At 56.6% G+C, this 16,828-nt stretch overlaps 1 protein-coding gene across 3 annotated transcripts in view; it reads right to left on the reverse strand.

The window, feature by feature from the left end:
* The window catches only part of PXDN (peroxidasin), a 64,492-nt gene that overhangs the window by 8,825 nt on the left and 38,839 nt on the right, over positions 1-16,828 (reverse strand). For all 3 annotated transcript variants that reach the window (XR_003588047.3, XM_027964025.3, XM_027964024.3), the window contains 8 exons: positions 13,054-13,326; positions 11,675-11,791; positions 11,225-11,383; positions 10,484-10,596; positions 9,616-9,772; positions 4,129-4,237; positions 3,377-3,534; positions 850-2,353 (listed from right to left, as the gene is read on the reverse strand). Coding sequence is in view for 2 of the 3 variants with exons in the window: in XM_027964025.3 (XP_027819826.2) it covers positions 850-2,353; positions 3,377-3,534; positions 4,129-4,237; positions 9,616-9,772; positions 10,484-10,596; positions 11,225-11,383; positions 11,675-11,791; positions 13,054-13,326 (2,590 nt within the window). In the remaining variant the exon portion in view is untranslated. The remainder of the gene's footprint in view (positions 1-849; positions 2,354-3,376; positions 3,535-4,128; positions 4,238-9,615; positions 9,773-10,483; positions 10,597-11,224; positions 11,384-11,674; positions 11,792-13,053; positions 13,327-16,828) is intronic.

Consider the following 16,828-nt stretch of genomic DNA (forward strand, 5'->3'; position numbering starts at 1 on the left):
AGTGCTCACTTACTTACAAACGCAGTGACTCATGAGTAAGGCGCCACTTTCCCCAGGAGGCATGGGCCCGGCCCCAGGGGAGCACAGCTGAGCCTCAGGGTTAAGCCTGCAACTTAGGGGCCAGAGGCCCACCTTCTACGGAACAGGAGACTCCGGAGCACACCAAGAGTGAGCCTTCACAAGAAAGCACTGTTCTTCTTTCCAAAACGACTCTTTCAAACCCGAGGGAACCAACTGCACAGGAACAGGGGCCAGCTGACCAGCGGCTGCGAGCGTCCCCGTGAGTGGTCACCTCCGCCAAAGACCAGCTCAGAAACACCGGGATAAAGGACGCGAAACACACAACCGGAGGAGCCAGAGCCGACTGGACACAAGGAGAGAGGCTGGTGGGTCTTGAGAGCCCGGTCAGTCCACGGTCTGGATGCACAGGGCCTGGCGAGCAGGCTGGCATGGCGGGAAGCCCCTCTCAGCAGGCCTGATGAGCCCAGGCTCAGCTGCTGCTTTGCCCCCAGGAGGACAGGCTGCCCAGGGCTTCCCGGGGCCCCTGCTCTGTGCGGCAGGTCTCCTCACACCTCTGTCCCCCCAGCCCAGGGACGTCTCTCCCGGGAAGGGTTGAAGCTGCCACTGCAGGGCAGGGCCCCGGGGGACGTGGACAAACCTCAGGGCTCAGGACCCAGCTCCTGCCGGCACTGGGGCCACGGCCTGGGCTCCGGGGCCACAGCAGGTGCACTCAGCAGCCTCCCCTCTTTAAACTCCAGACCCCACCCCACGCTCCCGGGCTCGGCCGGCACGGGCGGAACCTCGGCTCCCGAGAGCTCGCCCCCCTCCCCACGCGGCCCCCACACCCACCGCTGCAGCTTCTCCCGGATCTCGGGGCTCTTGATCTCGTTCCTCAGGTCCTCGAAGGTGTGGGCGGCCGACAGGTTGCAGTAGACGCGGTACTCGTGGTAGGGCGGGATGCCGTGGTCGCGGCCGCGCTGGATGTTGATGGCGGCCAGGTCCAGCGCCACTGTGTGCGCCATGGAGAAGAGCCGCTCGGTGAGCTCCGTGTTGAGCAGCTGCGATGGCACGCGCATTTTGCCGGGCACGCCGAACAGGCCGCGGAGCAGCGGGTCGATGCCGCCCTCGTTGACGATGCGGAACGGGGAGAAAAAGGCCTTGTGCAGCGGCACGTGGCCCAGCGCCAGCGGCCGGAAGTCCTCGTCCAGCCGCTGCAGCACGGGGTTGACGAGCGTGTGGCCGAAGCGGAAGGCAGCCGTGGCGAAGGCGTTGACGATGCCGGCGTTGACGCCCGGGTCGTAGCCGCGGTACTCGCCCAGCATCTTCATGCCGGCCTCGCCCAGCACCTTGGGCAGCCAGTGCTGGAAGGTGATGTGCTGCACCTGGGCGCCCACCAGCTTGCGGGCCTCGTGGTAGACCGTGTCGCCGTCCCAGTGCGGGTTCAGCGCCAGCAGCTCGGCGGCCACGCGGTTGTGCTCGCGGAACCAGAGCGTGTGCATGCTGGTGAGGCCCAGCTGCTCGTTGGCGCGGTGGTCGCCGGCCAGGAAGCAGGGGATGGGGCTCTCGTTCTCGTCCCGCATGCACTCGGTGGGCGGCCCGGCGGCGAAGGGCAGCAGCGGCTTGCCGGAGCGCTGCACGATGCCCTGGCGCAGCAGCCCGCGCTGGCTGGCCAGGTCGCGGACCGCGCGGGCCTCGTGCTCGGAGCTGCCGTACACGTTGGAGGCGTCGATGTAGGACGTGAGCTGGTTGATCTGCTCGCGGGGGTACACGGAGTTCATGAGCAGTGACGTCATGCCGCTGCCGCACACGGGGCTGGAGCGCACGAAGAACATGCAGCGCGCCCCGCTGCGCGCCCGCGGGTCGTCGGGCGGCAGGGCCACCGAGAAGCAGGGCGGGTCGTTGCTGCAGGCCGAGCTGCAGTGCTGCCCGTCGGAGAAGCGGGCCTGGCTCAGGGCCACCACCGTGGAGTCCAGGTCGTGGTCCAGGAACTGGCCCCACTGCATGAGCATGTGCGTGAACTGCTCGTCCGGGGTGACGGCCTCCGACCCGATGAGGGCCGTGGACACCAGGCGGGGCATGGGCAGCGGGTGCCCGTGGTAGCGCCGGCCCGGGTCGATGCCGCGCGGCGTGTTGAAGCCGTTCTCGTACACGGCCTTGAGCAGGCGCTCGAAGGCGGTGAGCGAGGCGCCCCACATGGGGTGCTGCAGGTTGTTGCACGTGCCGTCGTGCGTGCGGTACTTCTGGTGGAAACACATGTCCGAGCAGTTGTTGACGCGCCGGTGGGCCGTGCAGCCCGACAGGTTGGCGATCAGGCTCAGGTACTGCGGGGACACGAGGTCGTTGTAGTGGTAACCTGGCCGGGGTGGGGGGAGACGCGGCTTAGCGACCCGAGGCTGGGCCTGCTGGACCCGACTCGCGCAGGGACCCGGGAGGGGAAAGACAGGGCAGTGAGCAGGTTCCAGCAGGAGCAGACCTGACGCACCAGCGCCTGCTCCCGCCACAGGCCCTCCCGGGCCAGACGCCCAGGGCGCCACGCTCGTCCACGCTCTGGCTGGACACATCCAGAGCATCTCAGAGCCCAGCAGGATGGACTAGACCTGGACTTACAGGAAACGGGAGCCAGAGCCCCTCTGCAGAGGACAGGGTCCTCAAGACCCACAAAGGGGGCAATCAAGACCGGGGAGTGAGTCTGTCCGGGCCGGGGGAGAGGCGATTGGACACTTGGGTAGGTGGGCTGTGCCAGAGGAGCTTTGAAGGGACAGGACGCCAGGCTCCCAGTGCCAGCTGGCATCCAGTATCAGACAGGACGCTGGGCTCCCAGCGCCAGCTGGCATCCAGCATCAGGCTCAGACCCGAAACTCTGGCAGCTCCCACCTCCCAGAGAGAAAGCAAGGGTGGCCCTCTGCTTAGTCATAGCCACCCGGAGGAAGCCCAGTCCTGGGCCCAAGAGCCAGCCCGGCCCGGGGAGCACTGCCTCCCACACGTTGCCTGGGCGCTCACCCCCTCGGGTCCCACAGAGCCTCACAGTGGGGGGGGCCCATGCCAAGGGTCGGGGGGGGTGGCATGACACACAGCACCTGCTGAGGCTCCACCAGTGCCCTTCCCAGCACCCCTGACCTGGACCCAGGGCCTCCCAGAGCTCCCTTCTGCCCAGAGGACCTGAGGATCAGGGCCCAGGGCCCAGGGCCGGGCCAGCACAGCCCCTGAGCTGAGCACACTTCTCGTCCCCACCCGCTCTCCCACCAGGCCCGTGAGAACCACAGCACCGTCCCCACTCAGGCCAACTGCAATGACGATGCTCGCCACAGACGCGGGGCCAGGCGGGCTGGGGCCGCCCTGGGAAGGGGCTGTGGGGGTGGCGCCGCGGGGTACTGACTGGTTCCGTTGAGGTCCACCATCAGGCCGTGCCGCACGTGCTCCTGGATCAGCTGCAGCGTCCGCTCGAAAATCTCCCCGGCCCGGGCCTGCTCCACCGTGTAGGGGTCCCGCGGGTACCGGAACAGGGCCAGCAGGTCGTTCGGGGAGCGAGGGCGGCTGGCGGGCGTGTGGGGTGAGGAGGCAAGAGTAGAAGAGATGACCGAGAACACAAGTCACTCAAGGAGCACCGCGGTTAACTGTCTCTATGGCTACGTTTCCATGGACACGAAGCACCGTACCTTACTCATCCCATGGAAGGCAACAAAGCAAAGGAACAAAGTCAAAGACACTAAAAATAAATGAGTCGTTACGTCAATAGAAGAAAAAAACACAGATAGTCTATTTTAATTCAGACGCAGCAAAAACACTTGAGGGTTGCCAAGATGAGCAAACGCATGAATGGCTTAAGAAATACTTTGTTTTTGCCAACTCACTGAGAAACAAGCCCAAGGAATGAGTCAAAAGTTTTCTGAAATGTTCTATTTGTGAATCACAGGTCAGCTTCTGCTTGGAAAGGACACACCTTTCTGTTATCTTGGCCCCCAGGAAAGCTAACACAACGCTGTTCATGATTTGCAGGTTAAAACACTGCTTGACACACAAGAAACAGGTGAGGACTTGGTGCAGGAGACCCGCACGCCCCCGCGAGCCCGCACGCCCTCACGAGCCCGCCCGCGAGCAGGTCACAGCTCTGGCTGCTCCTGCACGTACCTGTCAAACAGGTGCGTCCGCGTGGAGTTGATGGCCCTGTCCACGGTTGCGATGGCCTCGACGATGGACGTGGCCACAAACGGGTCCCCGTTCCGGCTGACATCAGGAACTAGGAGGCAGGAGGTCGTGGGTTACCAGCAGACACACACACACAGGGCACAGAACAAAGGCCCGACGCCACAGCACAGACTCCGCTCCAGCGCCATTTCCTCTTTTCCCTCCAACCCTTACATTTCTTTATCACAAATTCTACCAGGAGTTGTTTTCAAACTACACGAAAGATGCCAGTCACTCAGTCAGTGAAGTCGCTCAGTCACATCCGACTTTGCGACCCCGTGGACTGTAGCCTACCAGGCTTCTCTGTCCATGGGATTCTCCAGGCAAGAATACTGGAGCGGGTTACCATTTCCTTCTCCAGGGGATCTTCCTGACCCAGGGATCGAACCTGGGTCTCCCACATTGGAGGCAGACGCTTTAACCTCTGAGCCACCAGGTAGACGCTTTAAAATCACAGGTTTCCCCACAAAGGGTCAAAGAAGCTGTAACTGAAAACTCCGAAGCTCTTCTAGCAAAGTATCAGCTGACAGGAAGGCCGATGCAGGTCCCCTGAGCAGCCGCCCTGCCCGGCTGGGCTTTAACCGCTGGTGGATGCTGTGATGCCTCCCGCTGCTGGACCTCAGCCCACTCGCCTCCCGAGGCTCCGCTGCCCCCGTCCTAACCCTCATGGAGGATCAGACATCCCACAGCCAGCCTGTGCGCAGGGCACTGTGCTCACTCACACACACACACACACACACACACACACACACACACACACACACACACGGCTGCGGACCCTGCTACCTCTGAAGTGACCGCTTCCTTTCCACTGTTCTTTCTTCATTCGTTTTCCACTTAATAGCATTTCACTTTTCTCGCACTTAGAGTTTGCTAAACAAAACACCTTTGTTCCAACAAAGCTTTTATCTTTAAAAATGCCTCAGGACAGGTCACCAAGAACGTGCGCTTTAACAAATTCGATGGTAAATATTTTCCTTCAAAATACGCAAACCTAGAAAACTCGACATGGTTGAAAACGCCCTTGGTGAGATGCTCCGCGCGCAGGTCCTCCTCCGGGCGCAGGTCCTCCTCCGCGCGCACCCCCTCCTCCGCGTGCACCCCCTCCTCTGGGTGCACCCCGTCCTCCGCGAGCAGCCCCTCCTCCGCGCGCACCCCCTGCTCCGCGCGCAGCCCCTCCTCCGTGCGCAGCCCCTCCTGGCCCTGACCTCACATAAAGCCCGAGTCGGGTTTGTATTGTAAAATAGCTGATTAACAATGTGTGGTAGTTTCAGGCGGACAAAAAGGGATTCGGTCACACATAAGCATCCAGACTCCCCTCCCATCCAGGCTGCCACATAACATTGAGCAGAAACCTGGAAAGCACAGCATTCTCAACTCACTATTTTTTCATATTCTCAGAGTTGTAATCGAAGCTTCAAGTCCCATTCGAATATTTTTAAATCACTAATCACTTTTAGCAGTAAAATACATGGAGCTGTATCAAAGTTTTGAGTGAATGTAAATTAGAAATCTAGTCATACCAAGTCCAATGAGTTGAATCAAAATGTCTTAATTTTTTCAGCTAGTCAAAAACTCATTAATTTTCTAGAACCAATACTGTTTTAACATAATATATATATACACAGAAGCTTTCCTGGTATGCTTCATAAAGGCTTGAGAGAGAACAACAGCAAAAAAAAAAGAAGGAAAAATTGAAGAAATGCAAACTAAGTGAAATGGGGAACAGGAAACAGCCTGGAGAAAGCAAGCCCAGGCCAGCTGCTCATCAGAGTCACACCGCGCCCCGGAGAAGGACAGTGGTACCCGGGCACCTGCAGTCTCCAAGCAATCCAAGATGATCTGTTACGCACCTGCATTTTAGAAAGTGATTATTCTGGGGCTTCCCTTGTGGCTCAGCTGGTAAAGAATCTGCCTGCAATGCAGGAGACCTGGGTTTGATCCCTGGGTTGGGAAGATCCCCTGGAGAAGGGAAAGGCTCCTCACGCCAGGATTCTGGCCTGGAGAATTCCACGGAGTGTACAGTCCATGGGGTCGCAAAGAGTCGGACACGACTGAGCGACTTTCACTTTCAGAAGTTTTTCTATTAAATGGTAGTTTCGATGATATAGAATGCTATTATTTTCTGTTGACCAGTTGTGATATAATTATTGTAATCAGCAAAAATATAATGCTAACAGACGTTTATCAGTTTTCACAATCAATAGCCAGAGAAAACACGAAACATAATCACACTTGCAAGCCCTGAAGGGAACATGATCAGCCTAACAACACAGAAACCGCACAGTTTAGGGCTAAGTATCACGATGCGGAAGTGCACCCGTGCACACACCCTCGGCCGCTCAGCCGGTCTGGTGCCTTTAATCCGCTTACGTTAAGGCATTTATCTGTGGCTCAGAGGTTAAAGCGTCTGCCTCCGATGCGGGAGACCCGGGTTTGATCCCTGGGTCGGGAAGATCCCTTGGAGAAGGAAATGGCAATCCACTCCAGTATTCTTGCCTGGAGAATCCCATGGACGGAGAAGCCTAGTAGGTCATCTTGGATTGCTTGGAGACTGCAGGTGCCCGGGTGCCACTGTTCTTCTCCAGGGCTCGGTGTGACTCTGATGGTCGACTGAGCGACTTCACCTCAGCTCACGATGATTACACGTACGGCATTACCACGTTCTTAATTGTTTTGGGTTTATTTCGTGTGGGTCTTTTCCTTCTCTTGTTTTTCTGCCTACAGAAATCCCTTTAGCATTCGCTGTACAGCTGGTTTGCTACAGATGTATTCTCTCTAACTTTCGCTTGTCTGGAAAGCTTTAGGTTTCTCCATCAAATCTGACTGAAGTCCTTCTGGGCAGAGCACTCTCGGTTGCCGGCTCTTCTCTTTCATCACTTTAAATACGTCACGCCACTCCCTCCGGCTTGGGAACCTGCTGACGGCCTGGCGGGAGCGCCCCTGTGTGTCGTCGGTCACTGTTCCCTTGCTGCTTTTCGTGTTTCAGCTTTGCCTTTGGTTTTCGTCAGTTTCACTGCCACATGTCTCGGTGTGCTCCTCCTTGGGTTTATCCTGCCTGGGACGCCGCGCTTCCTGGATGTGGTGGACTATTCCTTTCCCATGTTAGGGAATTTTTCGGCTATTTCTTCAAATACTTCCTCGGGTCCTTTCTCTCTCTCTCCTTCTGGGACCCCCGTAACGCAAGCGTTGGTGCGTTGATGTCCCAGACGTCTCAGGCTGTCTTCATTTCTTTTCCTTCTTTCTCCTGTATTCTGCCCACCGTTCCGTCCTCCAGGCCGCTCCCCTGTTCTGCCTCAGTTAATCTGCTGCTGGCTGCTTCCGGCGCACTCTTCACCTCTGTTTGGTCTTTAGTTTCTCCAGGTCTTTGGGAAACACTTCCTGCATCTTTCCCACCCTGTTTCAGAGATCCTGAATCGTCTTCACTATCAGTATTCTGAATTTCTTTCTGGAAGGCTGCCTGTCTCCAATTCATCTGGTTGCTTTTCTGGGGTTTCATCTCATCCCTTCATCTGGGATGAAGCCTCTTCATCGTGGTTAACTTTCTGTGACGTGGTTTTGCTCCTAGCTGCTGTGGGATTGTGGCCCTTCTTGCTTCTTCTGTCTGCCCCCTGGCGGATGAGGCCACCAGGCATGTATAAGCTTCCTGACGGGAGGGACTTGGTGGTGGGAAAAACTGGGTCTTGGTCAGTAAAAATTGAATCCAGTTACCCACTGATCCCACCCTGTGAGTCGTGCGGCCTGGGGTCTACAGGCTGTACGGTAGGGCCAGTGGTGACCTCCACGGGGACTTAGGCCAAGGGCCCCTTCCAGGACCCCCACTGCCGGGACCCCCGTCCCTGTGAGCAGCCGCGGCTGGCCTGCGCCTCCGCAGGAGACCCTCCCACAGAGGCCGGGAGGCCCGGCTCCGTCTCCCGTGGGGTCACTGCTCCTTTCCCCCGGACCCCGGCACATACGAGATTCTGCGTGTGCCCTCCAGGACGAGACGCTGCCTCCCCCAGTCCTGTGGGAGTCCTGTAACCAAACCCCGCCGGCCTTCAGGGTCAGGCTCCCGGGGGCGCCCAGTCCCCGTGAGAGACCCCCAGGCTGGGGGCCCTGACGAGAGGCTCAGGGCCTCCCCCCAGCGGGAGAGCGCCCCTGGCGTCGCAGTGTCGCGGGCCGCCCACCCTGGGGGCATGAGATTTCATTTTCCTGCGCTTGCCCCCCTCCCGCCACTTCGCTGTGGCTTCGTCCCTGCACGCGGGCTATCTTTTTGGTGGGCTCCGTGTTCTCCCGTCAATGGCTGTTCGGCCGCCACAGGAGGAGACGAGCCGACATCCTCTACACACCCTTCTCCTCTGCCATCTTGAACCAGAAGCCCCCTCACTAGGTGATGTTTAGAACCTAATATTTTTATAGGTTTTACGCATCTAATGCCACAAATCAGACAAACGGGCAGGACAATCGTACATAATTTTATCACCTCACATTTCGTTATTACCGATGACTTGAGTTGAATTTGTTTTAAAATCAGAAATTCACTGATTTAATTTATAATCACTCCAGTCTAATATAATGGGAAAATAAGGTCATTTAACATTAAAAAAAAAAAAGAAAAAATGAAAGAAAGAGACATGCAAATACGCCTCTACTGCTGTCTGCAGGCAGCCGCGGGCACCCATACATGCAACGGCGCTTCTTCCATGTTTCTTGTACTTGAAAAATAATGTTGCTTTAACATGGACTACTTACACAAGAAATAGAAGAATAACCTCCCACCCACAATCTCCAAACTAACCACATTTTAGTGAATTTTCTTTACCCTTTTCTCTAAGGTACGTAAATATGTTTTTGAATTACTTTTCTATGACTATTGCTTGGGAAAAAACAAATTCAACTTACCAAGCGCAGGTTTGGGTGGAACTGTAAGACTTAAGAAAAGCTACAGGCTTGCATGTCACCCTGTTTGCTGGGAGCCCAGGAGCACGCCCAAGGTGTGCAGCCCTGGGATGGTGGAGAGGCCCTGCCAGTCGGCACAGAGCAGGCCCGCCAGGCCCAGACCCGGGGAGGAGGGTGGTCCCTGCCCTCGCGTGGGCTTCGGATGAAGGCTGAGCACACCCCAGGGCCACACGAGGCCACACACGCTCAGAACAGACAGAAAGCAGAACGAAGGGGCCCAGACTCCACATCAGGAGCTGCGCCTGTGCTTCTGCCAAACAGTGGCTGCAAATTACAGGCTGCAGAACTCGAGAGGGTTTGGGCAACCACTAAACCGACTACAAAACCCAGAGCAGGGAGGCCCTCCAAGCGGGCCGCCACAGCGCTCTCGGAGCCCAGGGCAGTGGAGGGGCGCAGCTGTGCCTCCGGGCAGCGCCGACCTCTCTGCAAAGCGGACGTGCCCTGCCCTCTAACGGCCTCCGAGCTCGTGGGGCTTCCACTCCGCAGCCTCACCGTTCACGCTGAGCACCATGCTGACCGACGCCTGCCCGATCGTGTTCCGGGCCACACACTCGTAGCGGCCAGCATCTGCGGTCCCAACGTCGCGGATGGTCAGGAACCCCTCGGGGCTGATGTGAAATTTCCCGCTTTCTGTCACCTGAACCCCATCCTGGAGCAAAATAAGCGGAGAGGACGGTGGGAATCAGACTAAGGACCCGAGGGGTCTCTCCTAGGGGAAGGGCACCGCATGCCGGGGCCTTGCGAATGGAGCCCTCCTGACGGCACTTCTCAGGCCCGCCAGACACTGGGACGACCCTGCCCAGTGCAGATTCAAGGGCAGGAGTCCCTCTTGCCTGCTGGCGGAAGACCCAGAAAGCCTGAGACACAAGCCTCGCTGTGTGGACTCTGCAGGGTCCCAGGGCACAAAAGGCGACCTTCGTGGGATGTGTGCTGGGCTGGGGGTGCAGGGCAGGGAACCCAGCGTGTGCGAGCAGCCAGGGCAGGTGTGTGTCACCAAGGAAGGCAGGTGACCTCCCAGGACGAGGAGGAAGCAAGGCAGGCAGAGGCGTCAGGGCCCCGAGGACCCCACCTCCCTCCCAGGGAACCACTTCACGACCTCCAAGAACGTGGCTTGGATTAAACAATTTGTTCACAGTTGAACACAGACTAGAGTTTCTGTGCTGGGCTCAGTAAGAACAACACAGTGAAATGGGACATCAGAAAATCTCTCCAGCGAGTGCTGGACCAAGGACCTAGCAAGAGGGACTTTGTTTTCGCTTCTGTCACCAAGAAGGACATGTACGGGCAAGTGTCCTGAGTCTGTCTTGTTCAGGTCGGCTGCCTCCCCCATGAAGGCAGGTCTGGATGCCTCAGCCCCTACCTTGTTCCAGGTGACAGCGGGCTCCGGCTCGCCCTGGGGGCGGCAGGGCAGCTGCACGTTGCTGCCCACCTCCACCGTCATGTCCCTGGGGACGCTGGTGAACACCGGGGTGACTGCAAGGCAAGGACAGGGGCTGCCAAGCACAGAACCCAGGTGGTTCAAGGTTTGCGGCAGAGGCCCCATCCCCGGTTGGGGCAGGCCCAGGGCACCGAGCACCCTTGCTGTGGCCGGGCCGCAACCCTGTTTCCTGCCAAGAAGAAGCCGGACAGGACCTCTGGGGCTGCCAGCCTCCCCCTGAGCGGCAGCCTCAGGGCAGTGGCCCGCCTGTCCATGTGGCTCCTGCCCTGCGTGCAAGTCCAAGGCCTCAACCCCCAGGAGCTGGTGATGAGGAAGGAGGCAGGGCACCAGCTGACGGTCCCACTCACGGGTCATCCACTGTCCTGCCTGCTCAGGACTGGAAGGAAACCCAGAGCCCAGAGGCCAGATCAGACCCAGGCCCCAACCCCTATCTACACTCTGCAGGCAGAGCCTCCAGCCCCTTCCCCAGGCCAGGCCACCCACGACCCAGGGCCACAAATTAGCAGTGGAAGCACAGCCCACTGAACTGCAGGCGCCCCTCATGCCCGTGCCCCCCACGAGCAGGGTCCCCACAGCTGACACGGACGATTCCAGCTATGATGAGGCCTCCGGATGCAAGTCCAGGGGTGGTCCCCTGGGGGAGAGTGAGGAACCACCACCTACCTCGGGGCTGGACGGTCAGGTGTGCGGCGACCCTTTGGGAGCCGATGATGTTCACAGCCTGGCACTCGTACTGGCCCTGGTCATGCAGGGCGACGGCCAAGATCCTCAGCGTCCCCGACGACAGGACCAGGTGGCGCCTGTCCACTGACAGCTGGCTCCCTGCAAGGTGGAGACGCGCTCTCAGTGACACGGATGCTGGGACAGTAGCCTGGCCTTCCTCGGGGCCAGGCAGAGGCCTGACTGAGGGACGGAAGGATTGAGGAGCTTCTGTCCCCAGATCCGTGTTCCCGGAGATGGGCCTGCCGCCCTGGTCCTTGGTGAGGACAGGGCCAGCCGGACATGCCGCGGCGCTGGGTCACGTCTGATTCCGCTGCTGCGGCCTGCCCAGGGCACCGTGCCCCAGGGAGTGATGGGGGGACAGAGCGGGTCACTGCCCTGCAGGCCACTCACCTCCTTTGGTCCAGGCGATGACAGGCTGCGGGTAGCCCTTTGCCTCGCAGTGGAACTCAACCGTCTGGCCCTCGATGACAGCCCTGTCCTGGGGCGTCACGGTGAACTGAGGAAGCGCTTACGGGGGGGAAAGACGCAGAAACAGGCATTTAGGGGACAGCTCTGGGCGCAAAGCCAGTCTCCTCCCCGGAGCGAGGCCGCCCCCAGGGCCCACCCGGACCCCTCTGCTGGCGCGGCATCCCAGGGCGGGAGGAAGAGGCCAGAGAAAAGGATGCGGAGCAGGAAGAAGGCCACACCCCGGGTGCTTCTCAGCATCACGCGGCCACGTGTGTGGACACTGCTCGTCCAGCAGCACAGAACTCGCTGATGGCCAGCCTCGGCTCCGGCAAGGGCCCAGATCCACCTCCTCAGCCTGAACCAATGTGCTTGCACGTGGGTAAGATGTCTTCTAGCGCAACTGTGTGCGTGCCAGAGTCACGCCATTATTACCGGGTGAGAGACACAAAAGGAAATTACAGATAAATGTGTCCCACATAACTCCATTTTCATAAAAGCAACAAGCCAACTTCCCAGGCGGCGCTGGGGGTAAAGAAACAGCCTGCCGATGCAGGAGACTCAGGAGACGGGGGCTCAATCCCTGGGTCAGCAGGGTCCCTTGGAGGAGAGTATGGCAACCCCCTCCAGGATTCTGGCCTGGAGAATCCCAGGGACAGAGGACCTGGCGAGCTAGAGTCCATGGGGTCACAAAGAGCCGGACCCGACTGAAACGACTCAGCACACACACAGCAGCCACAATCAAAACCAAACAACGTGACTGTATGGCCACACGCGCAAAGAAAGAGCCAGGGAGCAGAGGAAAAGTCACCAGCTTCCGGTGAGTCTGCGTCTGCCGGAGGCTGGGAAAGCTGGCGAGGAGGCAGGAGGAGGGAAAACTCGCTTTCTGCATCCACACTCCTGTGCCGCCCTCGCCCTTGTCAACCAAAGTCCCACTCTGCGACTAAATTTGAAAACTATTCACAAACTCATTCTGGCCACTTAAGGACTTTGGAAACACACAAGTCTCAGAACTATTTATACTCTCAGACTCCGGGTTCAGAAATCGACCCTAAGGAAATTCCAAGGTGTGTGCCAGACTTCCAGACAACAGTGAACTGGCACGCTCATCTCCATTCACGTGGAGAACACAGCAGAAAAACAGAGCCCTGACTGCCTGATGCCTCCGGGCGGAAAATCAACATGTCTGCAGTCCCACGGAGGGTCTGCGGGGACGGGAGAAGATGCGCAGGCTCTGGGACGGGGGTACCAGGAGGAGCTCCGGGGCCGCTCCAGGGCAGGTCAGGGAGGCCAGGAAGGCGGGGCTCCACGCGGACGGGCCTCACCTTGGACGATGATGAAGGCCGTGGCGTGGATGCTGTCCACGGTGTTGGAGGCAAAGCAGGTGTACTCCCCGCTGTCCTCCTGCTCCACGTTCTGGATATAGAGGCCGCCGGACGGGGTGATGCTCACCCGAGGGTCTGTGGGCACGGGGCTGCGGTCGCCCCTGGTCCAGGTGATCTGCGGCGGGGGGTGGCCCGTGGCGCTGCACTCCAAGGTCACACCCTCCCCGACCAGCACTTCTGTGTTCTGGGGCTGGATTACAAACGCCGGGCGAGCTGCCGTGGGAGACAGGTTCGGAATCAACATCCTCCAGCAAAGCAGAGGCTTCTGCTTGGGCTTTTCCTACTCACTCTACCTACTGACGCCTAAAATGAGTAGAAGCAATCCAACCCGACTGCAGGCTTCGTCCCCTTTCCTTTTCAAAGGCACGTGCAGACCAGAAAGACGGTGCACGGCGTCAGGTCAAGCCAGCATCAGCAGGGCTGACCAGCCAGAACCGGTTCCTTTTTCAAACATGGACTGAATTCTGGCGCAATCTCACTTTTGATGGTTCTAGAAGCATTTTGTCAGTCTTGATAGTAAGTGAGCCTTGCTAGCAGTTCTTACTGGTTATAAAACACTGTTTTCAAAGGGTATTTAGAACATACAGAAATAAAAAATTTCCCTCACAGGAAGGAAAATACAAATGTATAGTGTGATAATAGTTTTCAACTCTAAATCCAGAAAAAAAAATCCAGACATTTATTACTGAGCTCTTGAGATGAGTATGTACAGAAACGAAACATGTTTCTAACATGTCAGGAGCACAGACTGCCTCGTCCACCAGGACAGACATGGCCGCGCACATCAAACCTGGAAACTCACTCACCATCCGCCCAGAAATCACCCTGCTGGGACTTTACCCCGTAGGTATTTTAATAATGAGAGGGTAACAGGCAGGAGGGCCAGGGGTCTCCAAATGGAGGGAACAGCCTGCAAGCGTCAGACATGTTTATCTCCCTTAAGCGGCAGGAAGAAACAAACCAGCAATATTGTTTTTCCTTCTCTATACAAATTTAAAAGGAGGTTTCTCTTAAAATTCTGTGTTGCATAAGGACGCCTGGTTTCACTTGAGGTTAACCACTGCCTTTTTCTTATGGAAACGCTTACCTTAAGCTATGCTAATGCGCTATGCATTTACCCCAAACTGTCTTCGAGTTGGTTCCCCCTTTTGGCTCAGAACCTACTTGATAAACCAGTATGTTATCCTCTGATCTGTGTAAACGACACTATTTGTATGGTGCTCTGCCCTTCTTCAAGATTCACGCAAATCCTTTTATGGCCCAAGATGAACCATTTGGAGCCAAGATTACCCCAAAATACATCTTATGGGTGAGGGGCCTGGTGCCATTCTGAGTTTTGAGACAGTCCTTTCTTTCACTAACAGGCTGCTGGTGACTATATAACATCCAGCTAAAGACTAGCAGGGGGTACTCTTTCTGCCCCCTTCTAATGCCTAGGTCAGAAGCTTTCTCTATCTCCTTTATACTTTAATAAAACTTTGTTACACAAAAGCTCTGAGCGATCAAGCTTCGTCTCTGGCCCCAGACTGAATTCTTCTCCTCCGGGGGCCAAGAATCCCGGCGTCGTAATTCAACAACAACCTTTCAGTAAGCTTATAGAACAATACATGTTGTTTAAAAAGGACTTATTACTGCGCCGTTTCTTTGGGCTGATGTCCTTATCCACAATTTTCCAACCCAAAACCCTCCAAAAATAAGTAATCTTTTTGTAACTTCTTTGTTTACAAACCTTGATCTATCTAGCCCAAAGCTACTTACAGTCTTCATCTATTCCACTTACTGAACAACTCAGAGGGTTGAAGAGGATTTTATATATTGATTATGATGTTATTTGAGATTCTGTGACAGTTCAGAGCAGAGCAAAATGGTGGGAAAGGTACAGGTGATAAACACTAATTAAAAGAAAAATGGTTGCCTCTGTATAAAATCAGATCAATCTTAAGGCAAAAAACACTGACAGAGGTGAAAGGGTTAATAATCAAAGTTTAATTAATGAGGAAGATAAACTCTGTGGACTTATATGCCCCTAATAAGAGATCTTCAAAATAGATAAAGACCATTTACCCCTTTGTAACTCATGGAGACTTACTTAGGGGTCCATCATCGTCTGTATCATAGGACTGGCAGAGTCCATAAAGGGGCACAGCCCATGTATTTTGGGCTTTTCGGGCCATAAATCTTTGAGTGTGATTATGTTTCAAGAAAGACTTAATCAATAGACGCTGAAGTCTGAAGTTCCTTTCATTCTCATGTATTCTAAAATGCTATTCTTAAGCTTTCCAATCACATCAAAAAGGTGTTCTAAAATGCTATTCTTAAGCTTTCCAGTCACATCAAAAAGGTGTTCTGAAATGCTATTCTTAAGCTTTCCAATCACATCAAAAAGGTGGAACACATTCTTAGTGTAAAGATCTTGTAAAACCAGGCAGTGGGCCAGGCTGGGCAGCCCCTGGTCCAGGCCGGCTGGCTGCCACTGGCTGACCCCTTGGTCTGCAGTGACCTTCCCAGCCCCCTGTAGGAGACCCTTCACGTGCATTTCTGGGAGCAAGGCCAACAAGCTCAGGCTGGTGTACTAAGGAAGGCTCTTGTTCCTGAGACACAAATGAAAATTCAGATCAAAAGAGGTTAGATTTGGAACTCTCAGGCCAGAGGGAGACTCTTCTATTCCCATCCAGGGATCAGCGGCCCCTGTGCTAAGGACTCGCGCTGCTCACGACCTGCCGTCCCCTCTGTTTTGACGCGCACCTCCAGCACTGCTCCACTCTGATCAACATTACACAGGCCTCCCTGGTCCTTACAAGCAAAGCACAAGCTCCTTCGTGACCAGGAGCCCTGTCTTGTCTGGCAGACTCAGCCGTGCAGCTCTGCAGAGATCCTGGATGCCTTGTTCCACTCGGGGAACCTGGGATTAAAGGGATTCGACTTGGCTGCAGTTATCTGTCCTGCGCATTCCTCTGAACTGGTGTTTGAGAGCTGGGGATTCTCATTCATCAGTAAATCTGGACTATGTCTCTGCTGGGATATACTGAGGCATACAAAGTTCTCATAGTAAGACTCTAAACAAAGAAACGCAGAAATCATTCATCCTGCCGCCGAGGGTGCTGCAAGGCCCTGCATCCCACCGCACGAAACAGAGACCAGGCGCGCTCACACGAGGATGACCCAGAGCCGCGGAGGCACCACGGCCACCTGTGCTGTGTCCCGCGGCCCAGGGACCAGGGCCACCCCCAGCTCTTCTCCAAGGGCCAGCTCCTCTTCCGGCCAAAGTCCCCAGGGTCAACACTCGGACAAGAGTGGGGTTTGTGACCTGGTGTGGCCCAGGCCAATCCAAGGACACAGCTGTGCTTCCTTTGGCTCCAACTGTCTTTTCAAATCAGGTACCAATATCTTAGATATGGGAATTTTGCACCAAAATTCAGATCTGGGGTTTCTTTTAAAGCAGCCAAGGCCTGTAGCACAGGAGCAAGCCCGCTGCCGGGGCAGCCAGTGAGATGCCCTTGAGACCACCGTGAGCGGAGGCATCAGGCGGGGACACTTGTCTCCCAGGCGTCCACAGCCCTCTGAACAGCGATCCCAGCAGCGGCTACCCACAGCCACTCTGAGTGACCACCTGGGTTAAGGGTTGGCGGTGGGCCAGAGCAACGGTCGGGGGTCACCTGTGACCCTGAGCCGACCCTGCTGCCGGCGCTCCAGCCGGGACGCTGGTGTCTGTCTC

This window comes from Ovis aries, chromosome 2 (genome assembly GCF_016772045.2).
Source record: "Ovis aries strain OAR_USU_Benz2616 breed Rambouillet chromosome 2, ARS-UI_Ramb_v3.0, whole genome shotgun sequence".
Lineage (NCBI taxonomy): Eukaryota > Metazoa > Chordata > Mammalia > Artiodactyla > Bovidae > Ovis > Ovis aries.